At 35.6% G+C, this 26516-nt stretch overlaps 1 protein-coding gene across 2 annotated transcripts; it reads left to right on the top strand.

The window, feature by feature from the left end:
* Positions 1 to 4793: 4793 nt before the first annotated feature.
* DLD (dihydrolipoamide dehydrogenase) lies at positions 4794 to 25230 on the top strand. 2 transcript variants are annotated; one of them, XM_016126838.2, is made up of 14 exons: positions 4794 to 4926; positions 6380 to 6458; positions 11018 to 11097; positions 11580 to 11648; positions 12213 to 12282; positions 13481 to 13581; positions 13893 to 14036; positions 14462 to 14563; positions 21313 to 21503; positions 22124 to 22294; positions 22598 to 22787; positions 23200 to 23337; positions 24272 to 24361; positions 24458 to 25230. In XM_016126838.2, the coding sequence occupies exons 1-14, from the start codon at positions 4888 to 4890 to the stop codon at positions 24521 to 24523; spliced, it is 1530 nt and encodes a 509-aa protein (XP_015982324.1). In that variant the 5' UTR covers positions 4794 to 4887; the 3' UTR covers positions 24524 to 25230. The 2 variants fall into 2 exon arrangements, with proteins under 2 accessions (XP_015982324.1, XP_036086165.1); XM_036230272.1 differs by lacking the exon at positions 22124 to 22294.
* The last annotated feature ends 1286 nt before the right edge of the window (positions 25231 to 26516 follow it).

Here is a 26516-nt window from a genome sequence, read left to right as displayed (position 1 = left end):
ATTGTCCTGCACAATATTTTGTACCTAGTAGGTACACATCCACATCAGTGGCCTAATATCTTTGTATTTAGAATCATTTTGAAGCATAAACAGTAAATCCCTTCATCCCTGCCCCAACATATTTCTTTTTGGAGTTTCCTGCGTTTTCAGAAGTTACCAGAGTGACATAAGAGTTCACTGCTCCTTTCTAGCGGCTCTTGACTCTTAAATTATTCTGTTTACTTCTAACATACTGTGAGTCATTATTACCTACTCAACCACAAACGTTTAGGTTAACATGTTGATACAATTTTGTTGTTTAAGCATCATCTAAGAAAATGAAATTTGTCAGGAACAAAGGAGATGATTAGGAAATGAAGTACAACAATTTCCTCAATAAAACCAGAAAATATTCAAGGGAGAGGGCTGTATGGCAATAACTCTGAGATCTTTTGAGCTAGTTTGTCACATTATCAATGGGAAAGTTCAATCCTAGTAAACCTGGATTAAATAATCAAAGGAAGCCAATGCCAGAAACAAAGTTTTCCATCACAAAACTATGAGGTAGTAGAAAGATCCAAGGAACTCTGTTCTTTACCAATTAGCACTGTGTCCAGCGTGAATGGATGTAGCATGGAATTGTGGAAAGAGCAGAGACACACAAGAGTTTGCTGCTTACTGACTGAATGAATAGGTATGCTATTTAAACTGTCTTCTGTTACCTCCCTGAAAAGTGGTGTTAATAACTGTTTTGCAGTGTGAGATTTTTTAAAGTAGTTCATTTAAAGGGATTTTTATGTATCTGTGTACCGTTAAAATTTCTGAAAACAATTCACAAAGCCTTATCAGCAAAAGTTAAGACATGGCTCTCTCAAAGAAGGAAATACGACATTATTCAGAAGTGTAAAGGTAGCGTTTATTTATATGCTGTAAATGGTCCCCAGTTCCAGTTTTTACTGTAGGATAACCATTAACTTTTTCCTTTGTTAGAATTCAACTCTTTCAATATTATCTCTTGAATAAAACTTTCATTAATGTTAGAAAAAATTAAGTAACTTTTTAATAAATAATAGTGTACCAATCATGAAATTGGATTCCAGGTACTCTCTGAGAAGTAATCTCTGGTTCACTTTTACAAAAAGAAGTTTATTAGCAGGCTAATAATGCCACAGAACCAATGTGACATTTTGAGAAGCAGACAGGAAGCTAAATGGCCCCAGCTGAGATTTCTCACAGAAAGGGTCTGACTAGGACACTGCCATTGCTACCATTGGAACCACTGGAACCGCCAGTGGAATGAATTTAAATTGTCAGTTTGTGCCACCCCTTTGACTCAGTTCCTTGTGGGAACATCTGCTTGTCTTGGGTTCTGTGTCTGCTCTACCTTCTGCTGGCCAGGAGAGTCAGGGGGCACATGAGTTTCCTAATGGAATCTGGTCTCACACTGTAATGAATTTCTTAAATAGATAAAGGGAGTTCCAACAGGCATCAGTTCCCAGAGCAACAAAGACTCACTAATAGCTACTGTGATGATGATGTGGTTCTCTGAAAGCCAACTCTGCAACTCAGTAGAATAGCTTTATAGCTAGAAGGGAGCTTGTAGCACCTCATTTTAAAGTTTGGGAAAGCAAGGTCCTAAGAGATGGCTTAGGCTAGATTACATAGAAGGTGAAGAGCTGTGAAGTCTGGAACTTAGGTCTCCTAATTGTCAGTCCAATTCTCACAGCATTCTTTCCTATCTGTAAAATGAGTATGATGGTAACGCTTACTGCCTGGGACACTCCTCATTGTTTGGATATTAGCTGAAGCATTGCTTTCTTAGGGAAGCCTTCTGTCCCTTACTTGTACAGTTAGTCTAAATCCTTTCTTAGATCACCATAACACTTATCATAATTACACCTTTCTATTTCCTTATGGAAGTGTTTGGTTAACATGTTTCATTAGGATCCAAACTCCATGAAGGGCAGGGACTGGTTCTGGTTTTGTCCCTTATTGTTTCTCCAGTTTTTAGCACAGTGCCCAGCACATAGTGGGCCCTCAGTGATTATTGGACAAGTGAAGAAAGGAATGGATAAAAAGAGCTTGCAGACTCTAAAAAAAATCAGGTTATTATTAGAGTTGTTACTACTATTACTGTAGTGGTTATATGCATACCCAAAGTGAGTGTCAGGTGGAAATCTTTGATTTCTCATATAGTTAGGCTTTTTTTCTTTCTGCCTATGCCTTTCACCTGGTGTCCAACTTCTCATTTACTCTGATTCATTCACCTCCCCCCCCACCCTCCACTTAGCTAGGTCTGCCCAATAGGAGAAGATTCTATCCTCCAGAATAATCCCTCCACCTATCTGAAGACCTTATTTCTTCATGAGTCATCTAGAAGATCTACTGATAAACCAGTTCACAGGACTTGGGTGAGAGTCAAATGGAGAAATAATGTATATCTTCTATCACAGGGCTTAGAACATCTGCTCAACAGATGTTAATTTTTGAACCCTCTTTTCCCTAAAGGAAGAATTGTAGCCAGCAACCGATAGCTTGTTCTAATAGAGAATGTTTGGGAAAGGAACAATAGGAACAAATCTCTTAATGGGAAACTTTCAGGCCAGAACTTGGGGCAGTGGTTGGGTAGAGTAAAAACGTTGGGGCAGAGGGTCATTTTAGGACCCCTTAAATGTCACTGTTTGGTTGTCAGCCTTGCCTGAAGCAGTTTGGAGGAAGTGGCAGTATTTGGGGCTTCTACTTGTACAACAGCCTCTTCTAAAGGGCCACATATCTCAAAAGTAAATTAACAGTGATTGGGACTTCCATGCCGGAGACTATATGAAGTGTATAATCTCTATGACAGTTCCTTCTCACTCTCCCGTAAAAGCTACTTTTTAAGGTGTTATCCTTAGTAAATTCATCTATTCCTAAAATGTCAAACACTATTCATATGCCATCAAACTTTCAAGTCCATGTCTAGAGTTTCTAAGCTCTAGACCTGTGTTTACAGTAACTGTTGAAAATTTCAACTGATATGTCCAGCTGGCATAAAAAAATTCAAAGAACTTAACTCATCATCTTTTCTCCAAAGCTGTTCTTCTTCCTATGGTACCTATTTATGTGTTGGTTTCACTACCCACCCAGCCATCTAAGCTAGAAGCTTTGGCATGATCTTCAGTGTTTCCTTCACTCTTCTTCTCACACAGAATTACTAGAACTTGATGACTGTAGCAGACCTCATTGGTATTTCACCTGTGTCCTATTAGCACCCACTTTCCCCTGCATGCTCACCCAAAGTGTTCTTACTGCAAGCACCAGGAACTCTTTGCCTGAGCAATATCTCTGGCTTCTGGTGCTCACTCAGCCCACTTGTGGGGTAGGCCAGAAGTGCTGGGGAGTTAAAATCCCTAGGAGCAGTCCTCAACCATTGACTGATGAAAGTAAGTGAATATATTTTAGGGAGAATGACTCTGAAGCATTCTCTATGTTGTCTCCCAGAGGCCTCCAGTGAGTTTGAGTCCTGATTGCCTACAGTGGTAATTTAGTCATTAAGGTATCCAAAATAATTTGCATCTTGTTTTCATCGTCTACTGATGCTTCCTTGGATTATCTCTAGACAAACTCATTGCACTCAAATGCTTGTCTGTGAGTCTGCTTCTAGGGGTAGTCAGCTAAAACAGTCACCAATTAGATATTGGGATAGAGGAAGGACTTGAGAATGGATACAAAATTTTTACTATATATGATTGGCCATTTGGAGTTATCATATATGTTTTAGATAATTGAAACTTCGGTGCTGGCAGGGCTACCCAATTAGGTGTGTTCAGTAGAAATTTGAAAATACGGAATTGGAGAAGTAGACTGAAGGTAAGGATCTAGGAGTTATCAGTATGTAGCCAGGTGCTAAAGCCATGAAAATGGTTAAGATGGCCAAAATGCCATGTGAAGGGGAAAGAACAAGGAGAATGGATATTGGATGACCACTAGCAGTCTCGTTAACAAACACTGAATATCATTCATATCTTCCCTAAAACTGAGCATAGATAAGTAATTTTGAACTAGTATTTAAATCCACAGAGCTCAGCACAGTGCCTGGGCAGTAACCTTTCCAGAAATGTACAATCACATTTATCCATATTATAGTTATTGCAAAGCAAGAATGACACCTTAGATTTCTGTGCTCAATCTTGGTGGCATTTTTCGTTGTCTCTTATGAAAACCTACAATCTCATCTACCACTCCACCCATTCTAATTTGCTCTACAAGGGAGGGGTGTTTCCCAACTGAGGAGGTAGAAGATAGTGTGTTTTCTACATATTGCCAGTTACCTTAATTAGAGCAAAGCGCTGGTGATTCCAGACTGTGGCCCCATCCCTTACATGGCATTTGATTTCAGGGGAGAGGTTATAAAGCAGTAGTTAAGACCTCAAGGATGCAGTCATCTTTTCCTTGGGAGATCTCGAGGGTACTGTTTAAACTCATCTAAGAAGCTCAAATACGCATAATCCCTCACATTGGTGGTGTAAGGATGCTCGAGATAATGCCTGGAAAGTACTGAGATTCCTTGGCCTAACACAATCAAGAACTTGTAAAGCTTTATTTTCCGCAGCATGTATCGTTTTTTTCATTTCGTCTTGCAAGTAGTAGAATATCGCATTACATTTCCGGAGAGTTTTTCACCATTCCCTAAAACGCTGCCTCAACCCCCGCTGCCACAAAGCACTACGTTCTTTACGTCAATGTACGACGCCGAGCCTGATAGGAACTCCTTTTCCGCCGGATCCGGACCGCGCTGGCCAATCGCTCGGCTTCCGACCCATGACGCAAGCTACGCTTGTGCATGCGCAGGGCGGGGAGACCTTGGAAGGCGGCGGAGGTTCTTGCGGGAGGTGAAAACGTTGGCGGAGAGGAAAGTACAGCGCGAAAATGCAGAGCTGGAGTCGTGTGTACTGTTCCTTCGCCAAGGTGAGGGCCGACTAGATGAAGTCGTGCTGAGCCAGAGTCTCAGGGAGGCCAGCTAACGCGGCCTAATTGGTATGAGTGGGAGAGGCCGGCGGCCTGGCTAGGACCACTCGCAGACTCGCCCCTGAACCGGCTCAGTTCAGGCCGCGGCCGGGAGACAAAGGCCTGGGCTGTGAAGAAGTCCGCCGTTATGTGACGGCCAGCAGTCAAACACTCTAGTTGTAGATCAAGGCTATGGGGCATGCGGTCACACAAAGACCTTTCCGTCTTGGAGAAGGAAGTAGAAATTGCCCTTTCCCCGTATGATCTCTGGCTCTTAATGCCTTATACTCTTTCCTAATCCCGGTCCCAGAGTGACCTAACTTTGTGCACTGGGCAAGTAACCTGAGGGCCACTGCTTGAAAGACCCAGACCTAGTCAGCGCCAACAGGTAGCCAACGCTAGGATTTCCTCATCACATTAGTGTTTGCAGCTTTAAATTAGTGTTCATTGCCATTCCTCCTAGGGACTTATTTTAATTATTGTAGGTTACCGTCAAGACATCCGCGCAGCAACTACAGCCAGATTGTATATATGTGGGACTGTGGCTGAATACTACATTGATAGAGACCCTAAAGATAATATAGCTGTCAGACTCCTTTGTTTTGAAGATGAGTAAACTGTGTTCTCGAAAGTTGAAATTACACTTTTAATGAGGGCCAAAGCTGGGACTGAAATTCAGGATTGACATTCAGTTTTCCCCTCTAAGGTCTACTGTTCCAACCTCAGGTGCAAGAATTGTCTTGGAATAGAGAACATTACTAATCAATGTAGGTTTTGTCGTTGCCTCCCATTCGCCTGCTGTAATAGGAGGTATTTGCCGTTTGTTTGTGCCTCACTATTCTAGGAAATAGTCATTGATATTTAGAGGTTGTTGTGGAGATTGTGATGCAGTTTGTATAACTGTAGTAGCTCTTGAATATGAATACATTACTTAGTGCGTTTTCCTAAATTCCCTTGTCTAATTTTCTGTTCATAGTTGACGGTTCAGGAACATGTGCATAGATTGTATGTGGTAGATTTGAGTTAGGAAACTAATTACAAGTAAAAGGATTGTCATAATGTAGGATATTCAAATGCTTATTCAAGTACTTTAAGAACTTCAATTATATTAAAATGATAACCTGGTACCTAAAATTAGCCATACTTTCTGAAAATTCAACAAAATTAACACCGTTGAATAACATGTTTTATTAGGTTAAACATGAGATGTTCGAATATGCATAATAAAAAGATAGTGTGGCAAGCTGAAGTTGAAAGTTTAATTATTGTCAAAGAGGAGAAATTTATATGTAACCTTTGGGTGGTAATGGAAGATACGTTAATGATCAGTGCTTGATACATTTGCCCAAAGTCATGTTTTCATTGACCTTCAGTAAGTATTTATATAATAGGGACATTTTCTCTTTTCTTCCAGAGAGGCCATTTCAGTCGAATATCTCATGGCATACAGGGAGTTTCTGCGGTGCCTCTGAGAACTTATGCAGATCAAACAAGTAAGTACTTAGTAAAACAGTTGTTGCTCACGATTGTTCATGCATTTATTCACCTAAATGTTTATTGAGCACCTGTTGTGTTCTAAGTGATGAACAAGGCAAAGTCCTGTTTTTATTGAACTTATAATCTGGTTTCATAAAAGACAATATACAAGTAGCAGATAAATATTTTGGGAAGTGACTGAAAATTAAAGCAGGTAGTTGAGAGGAAAAGAAACTATTTTAGGTAAGGTGTCAGAGCTCTTTTGAGAAGATGATGTCTGAGCAAGGGCCTGAGTGAAGGAGTGAGAAGATTATTTCAGGCAGAGGGAAACAGCGGTGAGGAGGATCTGAGGTAAGAATTTGCTTGTGTGGTTTAAGGAATTGCAAAAAGACTGGTTATGGCTGGAGCAAAGACTTATACAATGTAAAATCGGAGAGGTAGGTGGAGATCAGATCACGAAGGGTTATATAAGCTGGGCCAGGGAGTTTGGATTTTACTCCAAGTATGATGGGAAACCACTGAAGGGTTTTGAACAGGGGAATGTGACTTTATATATTTACATTTAAAAAGTTAATTCTATTTGCTGGTCTGGTTGTTTTGGTTGCTTAACATTGTTTAGAATGGTGAGATGACTTTTTTCACATCCTGAATGAAAATGTTGATGGGGTCAAAAGCACTTTTTAAAGACTAGAAAGATGTGTTCTAAAAGGAAGCTATGGATTATGGGTAGTTTCTTCTTTATACTTTTTAAAATATTTTTGAAGTTTATACATTTTATTTTTTTCAAGTATTTATAACAGGAAGTCAATGGACTTATAGTAAGGTATGTTGGCCTCCCAATACCAAGGATGTCGATTATTTGAAATCACTTGTTTTGACATTTAATGGAATTACACATATGATTACAAGTTGCATGGCACATTTTAAAACGTCATTGTATAATCACTATTAGCTGGGGGAAACTGATTATCAGTTTCCCTGTATTCTGTGAAATAATTTTATCCTGTATCCTTAACTGTTGTCAAACTATTATCATTTTGGAGATTTTCTTCTAAGAAGAAAGAATAGGGGGAGGATTCCATCACTAATAACCAACAATGCATGATTTATCTTAGCTTTGAACAGGTCAAGAATTCCTTTTAAAAATACTAATTAGATAGCGGACCATTATATCCTTTGTCTCCTTTTTTTTTTTTTTTTTTTGTCTTTCAGTTTTATTGAGATATAATGGGCATACATACTTTGCCTTCTTTGTTAAATGGGAACATTATGTGTTATAAACTCACACATAGGAGAAATATTAGATTTTCATTTCCAAAGCATGCAGTTAAAGACTTTCCATGGCTAATTCTATACTTGGAAACATTCAAACAAAGATTATTTAGTGCCTTCTATTTGCTAAGGAGTCTGGAGCAAGAATTTTAATAGAACGAGGGTAACTGAGCCCTTATGAATCAAACAGTTCAGTGATTCCTTGGCATTGAGTAAATTATAGATCCCTTTGTACCCCTGTAGATACAATGTGTCAAGTCTTTGGATGAAGTAACAAGCATTTTTACATACATATTTATATTCATCTTAGGTATTTATTTATTGGCAAGGACTGCGACCTTTAGCATTTAAAATGGCACAGTTAAGCACTCAATACTCATTTGTTATTTCAACAAGTATGGAATATCTACTCTGCTAGTTGTTGGGATACAGAAGTGAATAAGACAGATGAGGTGCAGCTTTTATAAAGTTTATAGTCCATTTGGGGAAGACAGACATTCAACAGATAATTAAGTATAATTGTAATAAGGACTCCACAGGCTAAGCATAGGGAGCTATGAAATCTACATATGGATTGAGAATATTCACAGAATTTTTCATAAGGAAATGATTTTGATATCTGAAAAGAGGTGGAGTGGTAGTAGCGGATATGAGAGGAAGTGTTCCAGTTAGAGGAAACAGCCTGCTAGATTACTTTTATGTGGGAAGGAGCATAGTGCATTTGAGTAACTTAAAAAGAGCAAGAGTGGCTGAAATGTGTTAAAAGATGATGAGCTGACTTCTCCAGATTATGAAAGATCCTAACACTTCTATTTTGAGGATAGTTGAAAGTTATTGAAATGTTTTAAGCAGGGATATGACATGACTGTATTTGATTTTAAAGATCATTCTGGTTGCAAATTGGAGTTTTTATTGTAATTCTTTTTTCTTCCTAGTCTGTAAGAACCAGGGCTGTGTCATTTATTGGTAGTCCAGGAGTTTAGTGTCTGTAATGTAAAATGCATATTGTCAGGATTTTTTCTAGGCAGATGGAACAGGTAGACCAGCATAGTTCTGTGGGTGTAAGCAAGAGTAATTCACTATTGCTGAAGTTTAAACTGCATGGTATTAGTGGACAAGTAGGATGTGGTGGAGACGAGGCTGGAAAAATAGTTACTGAAGAGATTTGGTGCTGTTTTTAGGAAATTGGACTTTATCCAGAAAGACAGGGAAACCAATGGAGAGTAGGAGAATAAGATCTGAGTTGGGTTTTAGCAGGGGGTAACAGTGGAATAGTAGTATGTAGGGAGTTATAGAGGGTGGAAATGAGATTGGAGGCTGCAAGACTAAAGTTAGGAGGTGGATCTAAGAAGGGAAGAAACAAACATTTGAATTCCTAGTATGCACCTGGCATCCTTAGGGTCTTGATGTGCATTATCTTTAACTTCACAACCCTGGGATATGGGTATTAACTGTTACTATTGTCCTTATGTTACATCAAAGCCAAAGAGGTTAAATAATTTGCTCAAGAATTTAAGCAGTGGTAGAGCTTAATATTTGAACTCTACCAAATTAAGGGATATTGTTTAGGTCATTTGGTTCAAAGTTTGAGAATAGAAATACATTTTATTACATATTTAATAGTGAACATGAATGAGTGAGCCAACCACTGTGGCCAAAAAGCACAAATGGATCAGTAAAAATTGAAGCGGTACTTTTTTCATGTATTGGACTAGCTATATTTTGTTCACATATTGATAATCCTAATTATCATATGATATTACCAAGGAGAATCGGTACTTTCATTTATTAAGTAGAAAGGATTCTTAGATTTTGTGGATAATTGGGTTGGATAACTTCTTAGTTGTCTTCCAACACAGGTTCTCTGATCCTTTTCAAGGACAGCAAAAGTTTTTTGAGTGATACTAGTGCGCTTCCATCCCCTAGGGTTGTGTCTTTTGTTGGGAAGGGGATGATAAAATTGCCATCTTTAGAGGTCAGAATATAGCTGTCATGTGATGAATACTTATGTATATTCGGTACTATACTAAACTGTTTACATACATAATTCTTTATTATGACCCTGTGAAGTAGATGTTTTGTGGTCTTCATTTTGCAGATGAGGAAACTGAAGATGAAGTAGGTTAAATTACTCACCTAAGGTCAGATAGCTAGCTAGTCATTATAAAGCTGTATTATTGCTCTTGGGGATTTTAGTTTATGATAGTTGAAATTGAGGAAGGAATAGTATTGAATAATGGAAAGACCACTGGAAGTAGAGACAAAAAACTTAATTTTGTCTCTATTGTCTGCTTGCTAGATGACCGTGGGCAAGTTCATTAATCTCTCTGAACCTTGTGTTTCTTAATGGTCAGATATATACCATTCTTACCTTCTTCATAAGAAGTTATGAGACTCAAACAATAATAATATATGTGTAAGTGTGTTAAAAACTGCTAAATGGTAGAATGATTGAGATGGTAAGGACAGTGAAGGGGGAGGAGAAGGGAGACTCTCCTAATTCGTAATTGTTGCTTTATTTGAAGTTGGATTGAGGAGAATGGGAATAACTGAATATATTTTGTACATTTGTTTTGCAATTATGTTGCTAAGGCTGCTGATCAGAGTTAATTTTGAATTTTTTGTCTTTATGTGATAAATCTCCAGAATAGTTAATGGAATGTTCTGGTTATCTTATTTTAAACTATACAAAATTTATCAATATTCACATAAATTTCAAAACATATTTGTCATGTGTTATAGTAAAGCTGATTTTTCCCCCCTGATGTCTCAGAAGTTAAGAACTTGAAAGAGGTAATCAGTCTTTATTAACAGTACCAAGGTATTACACAAAATTACCTTATTTAATCCTAACATCAATTATTTAAGGCCGTATTATTGTTTCTATATTATAGGGAAAAAGTCACTTGGTCACACAACTATTAAGTGTCAGAGCTATGATTTGAAGCCATTTATGTCAGATTCTATAGCTCAGGCTCTTTTCTTGATACAGATGTGTATTCCAGTGTCACGAAATGCCTGTTATCATTAAATAAAATTATGTAGAATTTAGCAAGGTCAGTAGATATAGAATTTAGTTGTATTTCCATATCCCATAATGAACAAATGGAAAATGAAATAGAAAAATCTGTGCCATATTCAGTTACATCAAAGAGCACCAAGTACCTAGGAATAAGTGGTACTGTTTAGAAAATGCTGGTTATTTTCACTTTTGTGTAGGTTCAAAATATCTTTTTTTAATTGTACTGTTTTTGGTCAATATTAAGCAGCTTAACTGTTTTATATCAATTTGCTTTTATTGTAGTTGATGCTGATGTAACAGTGATAGGTTCTGGTCCCGGAGGATATGTTGCTGCTATTAAAGCTGCCCAGTTAGGCTTCAAGGTAAGACTAGGTGTTGGATCATATGCACAAAATACTTGCAGGTAGATAATAATGGTCAATAATTTCTTAAATCTGTAAATTATATTTAGGCCTGAGACTAATGAAGAGAGGGTTCATTTAGTTGTAGTATTCTCATGAAATGAAAAACGAGGTCCACATCCCCCCGCCAATTTTTTTCATTGGCTTCTAATCACACCTTGGAAGATACAGAAATAGAGCTAAAAGCATGTATTTGGTAATGTTAAACAAATGGAGATATCGCTTAGAATAATTCACTTTTGGGTTAGCCTGAGTTTAGTATTATTCAAATGATAAATTACAAAGAACTATATATCATTCACACACACACACACACACACACACACACACACACACACACCTTGAGTAGCTTGTTTTGTAGAACTAAGAGATACATTTGGAATTTAAATGAACTGAAATATTGCAGGTTATGTGCAGTTAAATAATGTTTTCTTTTGTTATAGACAGTCTGTGTTGAGAAAAATGAAACACTAGGTGGAACATGCTTAAATGTTGGTTGTATTCCTTCAAAGGTGAGCATATATTTTGTACAGTATAGAGTTTTTTTCATTTGTCACCAACTAGAAGGATGTATTGAGACTAGAATATTAAACTGATACAGTTATTACAAAATAAACAACCCATTGATGATAAACATGCTTTTCCTTTGTAAAATTTAGAGGGTTGTCACTAGTCTACCATACATTCCTGAAGTAATTTTCTGGTCTCAGAATGCCTAGTATTTTCATTCAACCACACTCTGATGTTACTTTTTTTCTCTTTAGCTTTCTTGAGCAATGAAACAGATAATAGGTAAATTCTTTTAGGTAGTTTATATATTTTGTAAACATGATTGCCTTTTTCACCTGCCACCCTGAAGTGTGTACTTATCTTTTCACTTCTAAAGAAGTAAAGCTTTTTCATTCTTGTTTGTTGAGCATTTTTTTGTCATTTATTATTTGTCTTAGATTAATTATGTAAGAACAGAAACTGAATTGGTGTGGTCCTATGCACTATTCCACGTACAGAATGTCATTTCATAAGTGGTTTTTGATTGTGTATTGTCTGCTTTGAACATTTTGTCTTCTTTCCTGTAGGCTTTATTAAATAACTCTCATTATTACCACATGGCCCATGGAAAAGATTTTGCATCTAGGGGAATTGAAAGTAAGTATACGTTCATATTTAGCAATATTACCAGCCATACTTAATTCTTATGGCTAAAGACAACTTGTGCCTGATGAGTGTGCAATATATGTTTAGTGAGGGAAGTGTAAGAAAAAGATCTTAAAAATTTAGAGAGATTTACTTAACAAAGAAGGTTTAATTCAGATTTCTACCATGACATCTGCTCTTTTGTCAACTTTCGTGTGAAGTCTACTATGTATGTGTGTGTGTGCGCGTGCGTGCTTGTGGGCATCTTCTAAAACCTGGAATCACTTGAGAGTGTGGGGGGCATTGGATTCCTGGGTGCCGTGGGCAGATAATGGTGAAGGAACGAAGGTCTACCCAAGTTATTGGTAGTGGAAAGAGCAGAGGAGAGAGGGAAGGATATGGCATGATGGAAGATGACATTTCGTAACATTTTAATTTGGTATGTCTTGTCTCTTGCCATTCTTTTGGGTCTGTTTTCATTCTTTCTCTTTAACTATTGTTGACAGATACATCCAGAAGGCTAGTTTGTTCTAGGAAGGACTTAAACACACCTTGGGAGCCTGTTTTTACATTCATTTGTTTCTTTGTAGCAGTAGATATCTGAAAGAATAAGTTGCAGTGTTGGCAATCTGGAGGGTCTAAAGGTGATGTATATACAGTAAAGCAAATATTGTATTAAATTAGATGAAAAATAGAATCAGAACCCACTTTCCTTACCCACTAAGGAAAGAAGAGATGGGATTAGTCAGGAAACCTGTATTGTAGGCAGAACTGCCTGTTCTAGCTCTGTGACCTTAGGTAAATCAAATTTCTCAGGATCTTTGCTTTCTCATGTCTAAGATACATGTTGGTTGGTTGAGCTGATTTCTAAGATTCCGTTCCTTTAAAGTTCTATGAGTTGGTCTTCTTCATCTTATGTTGTTGCTTCAGAGTTCTCTTCTGAGGTAGATGAGTGATTAAAATCTAGTTGATTAAACTCATTTTTGTTATAGTGTTTGTGTTTGATAGATTATGTTATTGTAATATGATGTTATTGAGCTTTTGCCAATAGGATTATTATGTCAGTTATTAAATTTAGAAAAGTTATACTGCTTTATAAATAGTTCTATAAGCATTAGGTTGACATTTTCCAGACCTCGATTAGTGAAAAATGTCATACATTGTTTTAAGAATTGAGCTAAGCACTAAAGATTTATTTAATAAATTATAGTGTCTGAAGTTCGCTTGAATTTAGAGAAGATGATGGAGCAGAAGAGTACTGCAGTAAAAGCTTTAACAGGTGGAATTGCCCACTTATTCAAACAAAATAAGGTTGGTGTATTTAATGTTCATATTTTTGCTTTATTTTATATATATTAAACATAGCTTTATGCTGACAGAGTGATGCTATTAGGACTTGGCTGCTGGGGGATATTTATTTAATTTAAAACAGTATGCTAACCTGAAATTGATTTCCCTAACATATATAACAAATTTTTAGCTGCTCCATGTATAGCATTACTAAGTAAGGGCATTTTGTATTAGATAAATTGTTTAATAGAATAGTTTTTTTTTTTCCTATTAATCATGTTTGTTTATCAAAAAAAGTTTTAAACTTTGTGATTTATAAATATTTTATAAAGGTTGTTCACGTAAATGGATATGGAAAGATAACTGGCAAAAATCAGGTCACCGCCAAGAAAGCCGATGGCAGTACGCAAGTTATCGATACAAAGAACATTCTTATAGCTACAGGTTCAGAAGTTACTCCTTTCCCTGGAATCATGGTATTTATGCTATTGACAACTGTAAAAATCTTCTTTCAGAAATACATTTTATAAATTACTTTATTCATGCTATTTATTAACTTTGAATGAAATATTTCTGACTGAAATACTATATGTTGACCATCATTCATCTTTGGGAAGTTGCCTATCTTTATTCTGCAGTGATTTTGACCAGAAATAGAACACTTTACATTACAGTATAGTTTAATTCAACATGAAGTTTGTTTTGAAATGCTAAATAAAAATTTTAAGTGACTCTTTTTTTATGGGGCTTGATAAAATTGAGTATATGGATAGAAGTCATAGATACTTTAAAACAAATGACTTAGTATTTTTAGTTATTGTACTGAGTGAGATCACAGTTTATTAATCAATAGGTTTTTCTAAATGATTTTGATTGTATCTTTTAAATATTATTATTATAGATTGATGAAGATACAGTAGTATCATCTACAGGAGCTTTATCTTTAAAAAAAGTTCCGGAAAAGATGGTTGTCATTGGTGCAGGAGTAATAGGTGTGGAATTGGTAAGTAATGTCTGTGTCTTATTGCCTCCATGGGATTGGAAGGTACATACCGGTCCCCTCTTTGATTCTTTGTATGTCACAGGCACATCAACATTGACTTTTGCTTAAATACTTCTAGTAGTCAAGAGTTTTCAAGACAACCTATGTATATAATCATTAATCATTAGAACATTCTTTTTTATTTTGAAATCTCTGTCTCAGTTTATTCCATTCTTTCTGTTCCCTAGAACTGGACTAATTTAAAAACATTTTTGACAACCTTTCAGGCCCTTTAGTCTTTCAGAAGGCAGTTCTCATTTTGAGCTAATTGCATTTCAGATAAAAACCATGACTGACATGATCTGGTTCTTCCCTTCCTCTCCATCCTCATCTTAATTCCTCTTACGTATTAGACATGTCAAACTATTTGCAGTTCTTTGAATACCATGCTATTTTATACCTTCCGCTTACCTGTGGAAAGAGCTAGACCCTCGAATTCACCATTGAGTATAATTTTGCTGAGGGTTTGGTATATATGCTCTTTATTATATTGAGGTACTTTCCTTCTGCACCCATTATATTGAGTGTTTTAATCATAAATGGATGTTGTATCTTGTAGAATGTTTTTTATGCATCTATTGATGTCGTGTGGTTTTTATCTTGTATTTTGTTAATGTGGTGTATCACATCGATTTGCATATGTTGAACAATTCTTGTATCCCTGGAGTGAATGTTACTTGTGAATGTTACTTGATCGTAACATATAATCCTTTTAATGTGTCGTATTTGATTTGCTAGTATTTTGTTTAGGATTTTTGCATCCATGTTTATCAGAGATACTGGCCTAGGATTTTCATTTTTTGTTTTGTCCTTGTCTAATTTTGGTATTAGGGTAATGTTGGCTTCATAAAATGAATTAAGTATTCTCTCAAAATTTTTTGGAGGAGTTTGAGGATAGATATTAAATCTTTGAATGTTTGGTAGAATTCCCAAGTGAAGCCATTTGGTCCTGGACTTTTGCTTTTTGGGGAGGTTTTTGACGACTGTTTCAGTTTCCTCACTAGTGATTGGTCTGTTTAGGTTTTCCAGTTCTTTATGGTTCAGCCTATGAAGGTTAAATATTTCTAGGAATTTGTTCATTTCTTCTAGCTTATCAAATTTGGTGGCATATAGCCTTTCATAGTGTTCTTGTATAATCCTTTGTATTTCTGTGGTGTCCATTGAACTTCTCTTTAATTTCTGTTTTTATTTTTTGGAGTCTTTTCTCTTTTTTCCTTAGCAAGTCTAGCCAGAAGTTTCTCAATTTTATTTTCCAAGAACCAGCTTTCTGTATCATTAATTTTTTTCTGTTGTCTTTTTGTTTATTTCTGTTCTAATTTTTATTATTTCCTTCTTTATACTGACTTTGGACTCTTGACTAGACTATTGGGGATTTTTCTTGTTTATGGAGGTAGGCCTGTAATGCTATAAAATTCCCTCCTACTACTGCTTTAACTATATCCTCCAAATTTTGGTATGTTGTATTGTCATTTTCATTTGTCTCTATGCACTTTTGATCTCTTAATTCTTCTTTGACCCAGTAGTTGTTCAGTAGTGTGTTTAATACCCACACGTGGTTTTCCCAGCTTTCTTTTTGTAGTTAATTTCCATTTACATACTGTTGTGTTAGGAAAATATGCTTGTTAAGAGTTCATTCTTTTTCATTTTATTGTGATTAGTTTTGTGCTGCTAACATATGGTCTGCCCTTGAGAATGTTCCATGTGTACTTGAGAAGAATGTGTTGTCTGTTGTTTTGGGATGAAAAGGTTTATAACTCTTAATTATGTCCCTTTGGTCTAATGTCATTTATGGCCAGTATTTCCTTTTTGACACTGGACGATTTGACCATTTATGTCAGTGAAATATTCAGGTTTCCACTATACTTGTATTTTTGTCATTTTACCTCTTTAGGTTTGTTACTAATTGCTCTATATATACCCATCCCTCAATATATGCAGATTATCTGTTCCAAGTGTTTTTTTTTTTTTCCACACTGAAGAATACCGTGTAAACAATCCACAAGTTTGAAAAAGAAATACTGAAGAAATAGTCCAATATAAGTCATGAAAACATTTATTTCACATTTTCACAAAAAAATGCTAATGAAAATTTAGAAAAACTAAAACTTTTATTCACTGTTGGTGTTGTCTGTACTATAATCCAAAGCAGTCAGCCTTCTCATTTTAATTGGTACAAAGTCACTATCTTTATCCCTCAAAATATTTGGTAGTACTACTTTGGTTTATTTATGATTTTGGATGACCTTTTCCCAACCTCATCTTTTACTAAGTTTTTATAAATTATTCAATATTCACTGCTGACATTTTAAAAAATCTTTTTGAAATTTTAAAGCTCATTGGATGTTTGGATCAATACCTAGAATTGCAGTTTTCAGTTTTGTGGACATTTGAAGAGTTTTGTAAATATTTTCTGCAGTAAATGAAACTGGTTCAAGGACACTGCCATCCATATTCCTTGGCAGGATGGCCGGCCCTCAGATATTAAGTGAATTAATTCATTATCAGTTAATCAGTGATCAACGAGTAATTTATTAATATCCAAATTCAAATTGTCAGAGCCTTTTTCTTATAATTTATTTAATAAATTAATGCCAGTTACTCCCTCTTCAGTTGTTGGAACGATAGTCCCAGGTACAGCCACTTCTGGCCATATTGCTTTCTGGCAAGTACTGAAAATTGATGGCTTTATATCATTCAAAGCTAAAGCAATATTCTTGATACAGTTTAAAATTGTGTATTTCAGGCTTCTTCAAGTATATTGAAAATGTTATTAAAAGTTCATTTAATATGATTAATTTAAAGGTGGAACTAATGCCTTGATCTAAAGGTTGGATCAAGGAAGTTGTACTTGGTGGCAAATACACAACTTTTATATTTGAATGTTCTAAATCGTGTGGATGACCATGTTCATTATTTAAAAGTAAAAGTATTTTGAAAGGAAGACATTTTTCCGTCTTATAATTTTCAGCTTTTATAGTAAAACATTTGTAAAACCAATCCCGAAAAACATCAGTAGTCACCCCTGCTTTTTTATTTGCCGTCCAGTGAATGGGAAGATCATTAATAATCGTGTTAGTATTAGTTCTTTGTATGTTGCTGAGTTAAGCTATATTTTTAGAAAGAGTTATTGCCAATAATGGAAATGAAAAAGAACTGTGTAAAATGAGACTGTGTAAATGAAAACTGCGTATCAAAAGTACACGTAAATGGGAAATATTTACTGCATATTAAAAAACTCATGTAAAAAAAGTACTGCATAAATCAGATGATGTATACTGATAAGTGTCATGTCGATTTCTGTCTCATCTTTTTTATCTTGGAATTTGTTTTGTCTGATAAAAGTATGGCTACACTTGCATTTCTCTGGATGTCATTTGCTTGGAGGATCACTTTCCACCCCTTTACTTTGAGCCTATGTTTGTCTTTGTAGCTGAGGTGAGTCTCTTGACAGACCTTTTTAAATCCATCCCACTATTCTGTGCCTTTTAGGAGGCAGCTTTGCTCACTGCAATACCACCAATGCTCCTCTGCTTTTTGATTGGAGAATTCAATAAATTTACATTTAGGGTGATTATCGATATGAGGACTTACTGTAGCTATTTTATCTCTTGTTTTCGAGTTGCTCTGTATTTCCATTATTTTTTTTCCTTGTATTTCTGTCTGCTATTTCAGTTTCAGTCTTCTGTGATTTTTTGTTTTTTACTTTCCTATTTTTTTTTTTTTTTTGTTACATGTCTCAGCTCTAGATTTTTGTTTTGTGATTACAGTTAACGTTTTTTGGGGGGAAAATGTTTCACACATACAGTAGTTTTTTCCTCTCTGATTGCATCTTCATTCACCTGTGTAAGTTGAGTCCTTCTTTTCATGATTGTTGTCACAGATATACCTTTTTATGTTGTGCATTCATTTCCAGATTGCAGAAGTCAGTCTTTTTTAAAAAATGTTTTTTTCCTTTAATCTTTATATAATAATTACATATTTACTACCCTATTCTGAAATAGAGTTGTAGTAACCTGCTTCTGTTTGTTAACCTACTCAAAGTTTGTATACTTTTGTCTTTTTGTTTTAGGTAGAAGAGTTCTTTTAACCATTTTATAATGCAGGTCTTGTAAATTCCCTCAACTTTTTGTCTGTGATAGCCTTTATATATCTAAAGGATAAATGCTGGATATATTATTCTTGCCTGATGTTTTTCTCATATTTGAATATTTCATTCCACTCTCCTGACTTGTACATTTTCAGGCGAAAAATCTGATGATAATCTAATGCCATTGCCTTTGTAGATTGCAGTCTTCCCCGCCCCGCCCCCCCCCCCCGCCCCAACCCGGCTGCCTTGAGAATTCTTTGTCATTAATTTTTCATAGTTTTGATATAATGCATCTTAGAGGAGGTCCTTTTGCATTGAGATCATTTTGAATTTGAGGGTCTATTTCTTTCTATAGACTTGAGAAGTGCTCATCAATTATTTCTTTGCATAGGCTCTCTGTTTCCTTTGCTCACTATTCTCCTCTGGTGTACCCATTGTTCTTATGTTGCTCTTTCTAATGGAGTTAGTTCTCATAATGTTCTTTCATTTTTTTTTTTTTTAACTCACTTCTCTCTCTCCTTCCCCGAGTCATTTCTAGATTTCTGTCTTCCAGCTCATTCTCTCTTCCATCTGTTACGTTGCTTCTAAGGCTCTAATGCATTCTTCATCTCATTTATTGAGTTCTTCAGCTCCAGTTTTCTCTTTGATTCTTTTTTATAGTTTCAGTCTCTTGGGTTAAGTACTCCTTTTGTTCATTGATTTTATTCCTGAGCTCATTGAATTACTTTGTGTGTGTGTTTTTTTTTCTGTATCTCATTGAGTTTTTTCGTAACTGCAATCTTGATTTCTCTGTCATTTAAATCACAGACTTCTACATCTTTGAGTCCTGCTTGTGGAGATTTTATCTTCTTTATGAGCTGCCTTGTTACCTTGGTTTTTCAAAGTACTCGATGGATTGTTTTTCTGCCTGGGCATTTGAGGTAGTAGACTCTTCTTTTTTAGATAGTGTTTCACTCTTAATTCAGCCAATTACGTAGAGGTATTTCTTTTGTTCTCCAGTAGGTGGTGCCATAGTGCAAGTTTTACTTTTCTCCTACCAGCACTACTCCCACCTCCAGGATCTTCTTGGTGGCTTGGTGTGGCTTGGTTCTAGGGAAATGCCCGCTATTCCCTGTAGAGGTGGTTGTCCTCTCTGCATCTGAGTTCCCTGGGTGTTCGGGTACCATTCCCATGATGGCATGTGACCGGTGTTGGGGTTCTGGGCCTGTGACTTTCTGGCTCCTTGTAACCAGAGGCTGTCAGCCATGCTGTTTTATCTGAGGCGTCGCTGCTACCTCTACCAGGTTCTACTGTGATAGGTGGGGGAGGGTGTATGTGTGTGGCGGGGGAGGTAAGTTTGTGTGTCTGTGGTTTTGCTTTGATAGTAATGGCTGGTCCACTCTGCTGCCACACAATTGTGCTACATTTCCCCCCTCGTCACCAGGTTTAACTGTAGTAGGTGCCGGCCAATCAAGCCAGAATGTTGCTTCTGCCCCTCTGGCTCTCCTGGCTGCCGTGTTAGGGTTGTAGCTGACTCCTTCCCCACTACCCTGTTAGCTGAGGCTGCATCAGGCGCTAGACTGTTTCTGTGGCCCCCTTTTCTGTCCATCCCCCCATCCTGCCTCCCATGCTCATTGCAATACACCTACATTCAGATCTCTCAGACATGTTTGTGTGTTCAGCAGGGAATCCTTTGTTGAATTATAGTTGTCCAAAGTGTAATTTTAAGGGGAAAACCAAGGGGTCTTCTCACTCCATGATGCTGATGTCATTCTTAATATTGTGTTCTTAATACTGATTTGAAGAGAAGTTTTTGATTTTGATGAAGATTAATTTATATACATTTTTTCCCTTTAATGTAGCTAAGAAACCTTTGCATCATTCTGGGTCACAAAGATTCTCTCCTGTATTTTTTTCTAGAAATTTTGTCATTTTGTGTTTGACATTTAGGTCTAGATCCATTTAAAATTAATTTTTTGTATACGCTTGTTACTTACGTTCTCTTGCCTGCTTCAAATGTAAATATTCAGAAGTTATAATTGTTAAAACGTTAAAATCAGCATTCAGTCTCAATTATAATTTGAATGAAAAAAGTAAATATTTCTCTGTTGAGAAAATAAAACAAGTCAATTTAATATTTTACCAATAGTAATTAGTAGCAATAGGAAGCTACTTCTTCCCCTTTAGGACCTTTCTTTTCACTTGTTCCTCTCTTCCCGTCTTTGTGCAAATGTCACTCTCAGGCCTTTCCTCAACCATGATATTTAAAATTGCAATTCTTTTCCTTTCAGTACTCCTGGTTCTACTTCCTGCTTTGTTTTTCTCGTAGTACTTTTACTATCCTCTTCAATTATTTGTCTTTCTCCTCTACCAGCATTTAAGTTTCCTGAGGGCAGTATTTTGGTCACAGATGTATACCCAGCATCTAAATTGGTGCCTAGCATATAGTAGTTGCTCAATAAATGTTGAATGAATGAGTAAATATATGAAGTTATACATATTTGCCATGGTGTTAATTTAAATCTCAGAGCTTCTAATAGGAACATATTTACAAAAGAAAATATCCTATAATAAATTGATATAATTCAGTAAGCATTTGGTATAGAAACCTTTATTTTTATTATTTAAAAAAAATTATTTGCAGGGTTCAGTTTGGCAAAGACTTGGTGCAGATGTCACAGCAGTTGAGTTTTTGGGTCATGTTGGTGGAGTTGGAATTGATATGGAGATATCTAAAAACTTTCAACGCATCCTTCAAAAACAAGGATTTAAATTTAAATTGAATACAAAAGTTACTGGAGCTACCAAGAAGTCAGATGGGAAAATTGATGTTTCGTAAGTATGCTACATTTGTATTTGATATAATATCCTTGTCTATTTTTCTTTAAGAAAAAACTTTAATTTTTCAGGATTAGATATTTAATAATTTAAGATCATTTATTGCCGAATATAACTCAGTAATGCTTATCAAATCAGCCTGTTGAAATTCTCGATGAAGTTGATGCTAGAAAAATTAATCGAGCTTTCTCATTGAAATGTACTTTTCATTGTATACATTCAAAAAAATGTAAACTCAACATTCAGTAAAATGAATTCAGTACTTTTAGACAGATATATGGGGGTATCAATAATATTAATTACATTGCTTACTATGTGGTGGTACTCTGTTAAGCACTTTTATAACTTAATGAAATAACTTGAACTTGGGTCTTTCTGACTATAAGACCTGTTCTTAATCTGTGTTATACTGCCTGTTTTTGTGAGACTTTAATGATAGGCCTGTAGAGAGTATGTACATTTTTTCATTGCCTGACCCCTATGTTCATCTTATAGTAAAATAAACTTAACACTGTTAGAATGTCATAAACATTTGAGAAATGTCTGATCTTAAATTTCCAAGTCTATCAGCTATTTTTGTAGATATGTTTAATAGTTGTACACTGTTCATTGTCTAGTATTGAAGCTGCTTCTGGTGGTAAAGCTGAAGTTATCACTTGTGATGTACTTTTGGTTTGCATTGGCCGACGACCTTTTACTCAGAATTTGGGACTAGAAGAGCTTGGCATTGAATTAGATCCTAAAGGTAGAATTCCAGTCAATACCAGATTTCAAACTAAAATTCCAAAGTAAGTTGCATTTTCAATAATTTTAAAGTTTATGTCAAACTATTTTCAAAATGAGACTTTTGTCATACTTAAAAATGCATTGGTTTTAGAGAATGGTAAATTTATATGTAAAAACAACAATAATTAATGGATTTTTTTCATTATCCAAAGATTAGAACACACTCAGATATTTGAAGAGCTGTATTTCATACTTTTGGTAACATAATAATTAGAAACATAATTTTGTTCACATGGCATAATCAAAAGGAGGATCTGTGATTTCAGAAGGTCTCTGGTTTTTTTTTTTTTTAATTTCTGTGGTAGTATCTATGCTATTGGTGATGTGGTCGCTGGTCCAATGCTGGCTCACAAAGCAGAGGATGAAGGCATTATCTGTGTTGAAGGAATGGCTGGTGGTGCTGTGCACATTGACTACAATTGTGTACCATCAGTGATTTACACACACCCTGAAGTTGCTTGGGTTGGCAAATCAGAAGAGCAGTTGAAAGATGAGGTAATGCTGAATGAGTTCACTTCAATGTGTGAATTGAATTAATGACCCTAGTGGTTGAGAATCATTTTATTATTGCATTAATGCATTTTAATAACTATATAGAACCTTATAGTTTAGTTTTATATATTTTTCCTTTGTGGTATTATAAAGGAGATCATTCACTTGCCTGTATTCAAAAACTGGCAATTCCAGAGTTTTTCTTTTGGGCTTTGAAATACGTAAAGATAGACTAAAATTTGCATTTGCTTGTGTTTGTATGCAAAATATATTTCAGTAACAAGCCTTATAGTCTTCTATATGTTCCGTGAAGAATTACATTCTTGAGATTTATTTTCTGAACAAATGGCAGACGATTTTGTCATTAAGATTGTAGCTTTTCAGTTTATGTAGATTTTCATTTTCTGTCTCTCAGGGTATTGAGTACAAAGTTGGGAAATTCCCATTTGCTGCTAACAGCAGAGCTAAGACAAATGCTGACACAGATGGCATGGTGAAAATTCTTGGGCAGAAATCAACGGACAGAGTATTGGGAGCACATATTCTAGGACCAGTGAGTATTGTAAAAATAGAAACCCTGTTAGGATTTCTGGAAGGCATTGCTCTTGAGAAGATTAAAGTCACCTGATATTTACATTCTGAGGTTATTATTTTCCAGTAAAGTGTGAATATGGCCTCTTTGTGCATCATTTCTAGCAGGGTACCAGCAACACTGTCAGTCAGTCAGTCTTGCCCACCATGTCATCTAATTTACATACTGCAACTATTATTAACCCTTTAAAATGTGTACCATGTGCCTGCTTAAAACTCTCCAATGGTTCTTTTCAACTGCAAATTTATATAGAGGGGCCCTCTAAATCTGGCCCTGCCTATCTTTCTGACCTCATCACTTTCCACTATTCCCTTTTGCTTATTAATTTCCTGCCTATGGTCTTTTTTCCAATATCATAACAGGTTAAACCTTTTCTCACTTTGAAGCCCTTGTGCTTGTAGTAGTAGTACTATTTGCTTAGAATGCTCTGCCTCCAGATCTCTGCATGAGTGCCTCCTTTATTATTCAGGTCTCAGCTCATGTTACCTTTTAAAAGAAGCCTTTTCTACCATCGAATCTGAAGTGTGCCCTCATTTTAGGCGTGTGATGTAACAAAAATGGTAACATTTGAGTACTTACTCTGTAATTAGTCCTAAATGCATTCACTAACTAATTTTCATAACTCCGTGAGATCAGTATTGCTGTACCCATTTTTGAGGCGAATAAATGGAATGAAGGACATAGTCTGTGAGTGGTTGAAGTGTAGTACATGGTAGGATTTGAATCCAGGCCATCCGGCTGCAGAGCCCAAGCTCAACTTCTCTGCCACCTTTTCTGTTAAGCTTCTTCTGACTAGAGTCAGTTAGTTAACTGCTCTTAAAACTAATCTGTACCATTAATGTGTATTTGTTTTTGCCATGGAAACAAAATTACTTCTTGGTTTATTATTTTAAAGGGTGCTGGTGAAATGGTAAATGAAGCTGCTCTTGCATTGGAATATGGAGCGTCCTGTGAAGATATAGCTAGAGTCTGTCATGCGCATCCGGTAAGTATTAATAACATAACACAATTGATTGCCACCTGAAATTATTTTTTGACTCACAAATACTTGATTTTTAATTTTAAATTTCTTCCCTTGCAGACCTTATCAGAAGCTTTTAGAGAAGCAAATCTGGCTGCTTCATTTGGCAAATCAATCAACTTTTAAATTAGAAGATTATATTTATTTTTTTCTCAAATTTCCTGGGAGTTTTTGTAAAGGTCACATTCCTGAACAGGATATGCTCACAGCTCCAAGAATTTCTAGGACTGAATTATGAAACTTTTGGAAGGTATTTAGTAGGGTTGAACAGAATGGAATACTCTCATCTATATTTTAAATAAATTTAATATTTTATTTCAGTACATTAATATTGAAAAAAAGCTACTTGTGTTCTGGAAAATTTTTTTCAGTGTATTTTCCCATGCTGTTTGTGAAAAGTTAAACTTCACTGAATTTATGTTAAGTAGCTTTTATTTCTGCTATATTAAAGTTGGATTTACTTATTACATGGACAGAGCTGGAGTATGTATGTGAATAGCTATTTTCAAAGCAAGGTGATCAAGTTATTTTAAACGTAGTTTTCATATTGGAATCAAGAGTCATTCATTAGAATAAGATTAAAATATGTATAAACTCAACTCATGTAAATAAAGTGGTCTCTCACTTGTTTTATTTAATCTCCAAATTCTTGCAGTTTAGAGGTAGAATTTATGTTTAGATTTTTAAGGTACCATTGAGGTCTATAGTCTAGAGTTTATAATTCACCAAATTAAGGAGGTATATTTACGAAATTCAGATATTAAGTGGCAACTTAAATGTATTACAGTGGGAAATGAAGATGTGAAAATAAACATTTCTTAAATATTCTTGTACTGGTTGTTCTGAGTGGATATCAAGATGGTCCGAATTTTTTTGACTGCCTCTTGTGTGTATTCTTATTATTCTTTATTATTGCTCTTACAGGTCTGGACGTATCTTTTCCCCACATTGTAGTACAATATTAAGGCATTTAAAAGATCATTACCCTTTCATCTGTTTTAGTGATATCTACTAAATGTTTAGCATATACTTTTGGAGAAACAATACAAAGGAGTCTTTAATCTGCTGTCTTCCTATGTCGATTTTCATTGTGTCCTTTTGCTGGGTCTTATTTGTTGATAAATATTTAACATGGCAATTTCTTGAAATATGTAACTAATGGTGTTAAATTAAAAATAGGCTTTTGCATATAATAACTAAAGAATAATTTCAGATTAAGTAATTCTCAAATTTGGAATAGCATAAATTTAAAAAGGAAAATAAACTATCTCAAAGTATTAGAAATATATAAACTAGATAGTCATTTGATTGGAATTTAAAGGTTATACTTGTCTTAAGAAAAAGTTTGGAGAATATAATTTATCAGCAGAAAGCTGTATGGAATAGATAATACCATCAGTTGATGATAGCTAAAAGCAAAGTCTTTAGTTGCATTGTATGTGGGTCACATTTTCCTTTTTTCTTAACATGTCCAGTGGTCCTGGATTGTATTATGGTCATTATGAATGGTACATTGTAAAGACTCTGGATTCTGTTACATAACTCTGAAAAACAGTGAATTTTTTTTTAGTAGGCAGTTAACCTGGCTATCTCCAACTCCCAAACTCTTGTCATCTTTGTCAGGGGCTGCAGCTGAGATCTCTACTCAGTTTTAGTTTTACCTGGTCTGCCTGAAATCTGTCCCGTACATGTTTAGTTCACTGGTTAACCGGAGATTGGGCCACGTATATTTGAGGGCCCTTTCCTTTGTGCCTGTCTCTTTTCTGGGGTTTCCTTCCCTCATATTTTAGTTATTGTAGTTGCTCTAAACTCTGCCCTCTGAGTCCTTAACCAGTAAATAAAACTCAGCTTCTGCCCAAGTTGCCACTTAGATTCTCCTCTCAAGTGAAAAGTTGTTAAAAATAGGAATTTCACCCAGTGCTGATCTTCTTATCAACTCTCCTCTACCTTCTGCCTGCTTCTGGTTATTCTCCAGTATCTTTAGGGGAAAATCAAGAACATTTTGTTCATAGTTTGCACTTGTTATCAGCAGGAGGATTGGTTTGATATGTGCTATTTGCCGTTATTGGAAATGACTCCGCATCTTTTTAAAATCTGATATTATGTGAAGTGCTAGTTT

This window comes from Rousettus aegyptiacus, unplaced genomic scaffold (assembly GCF_014176215.1).
Source record: "Rousettus aegyptiacus isolate mRouAeg1 unplaced genomic scaffold, mRouAeg1.p scaffold_m13_p_13, whole genome shotgun sequence".
NCBI lineage: Eukaryota > Metazoa > Chordata > Mammalia > Chiroptera > Pteropodidae > Rousettus > Rousettus aegyptiacus.
This window is presented reverse-complemented; position numbering and strand designations above follow the sequence as displayed.

Excerpts from the sequence above, each read along its gene's own strand:
- DLD (XM_016126838.2), top strand. The coding sequence starts at position 4,888 with ATGCAGAGCTGGAGTCGTGTGTACTGTTCCTTCGCCAAG. Across the intron at positions 4,927-6,379 it reads TGTACTGTTCCTTCGCCAAG|AGAGGCCATTTCAGTCGAAT; the intron begins GTGAGGGCCGAC and ends CTTTTCTTCCAG. Across the intron at positions 14,037-14,461 it reads CTCCTTTCCCTGGAATCATG|ATTGATGAAGATACAGTAGT; the intron begins GTATTTATGCTA and ends TTATTATTATAG.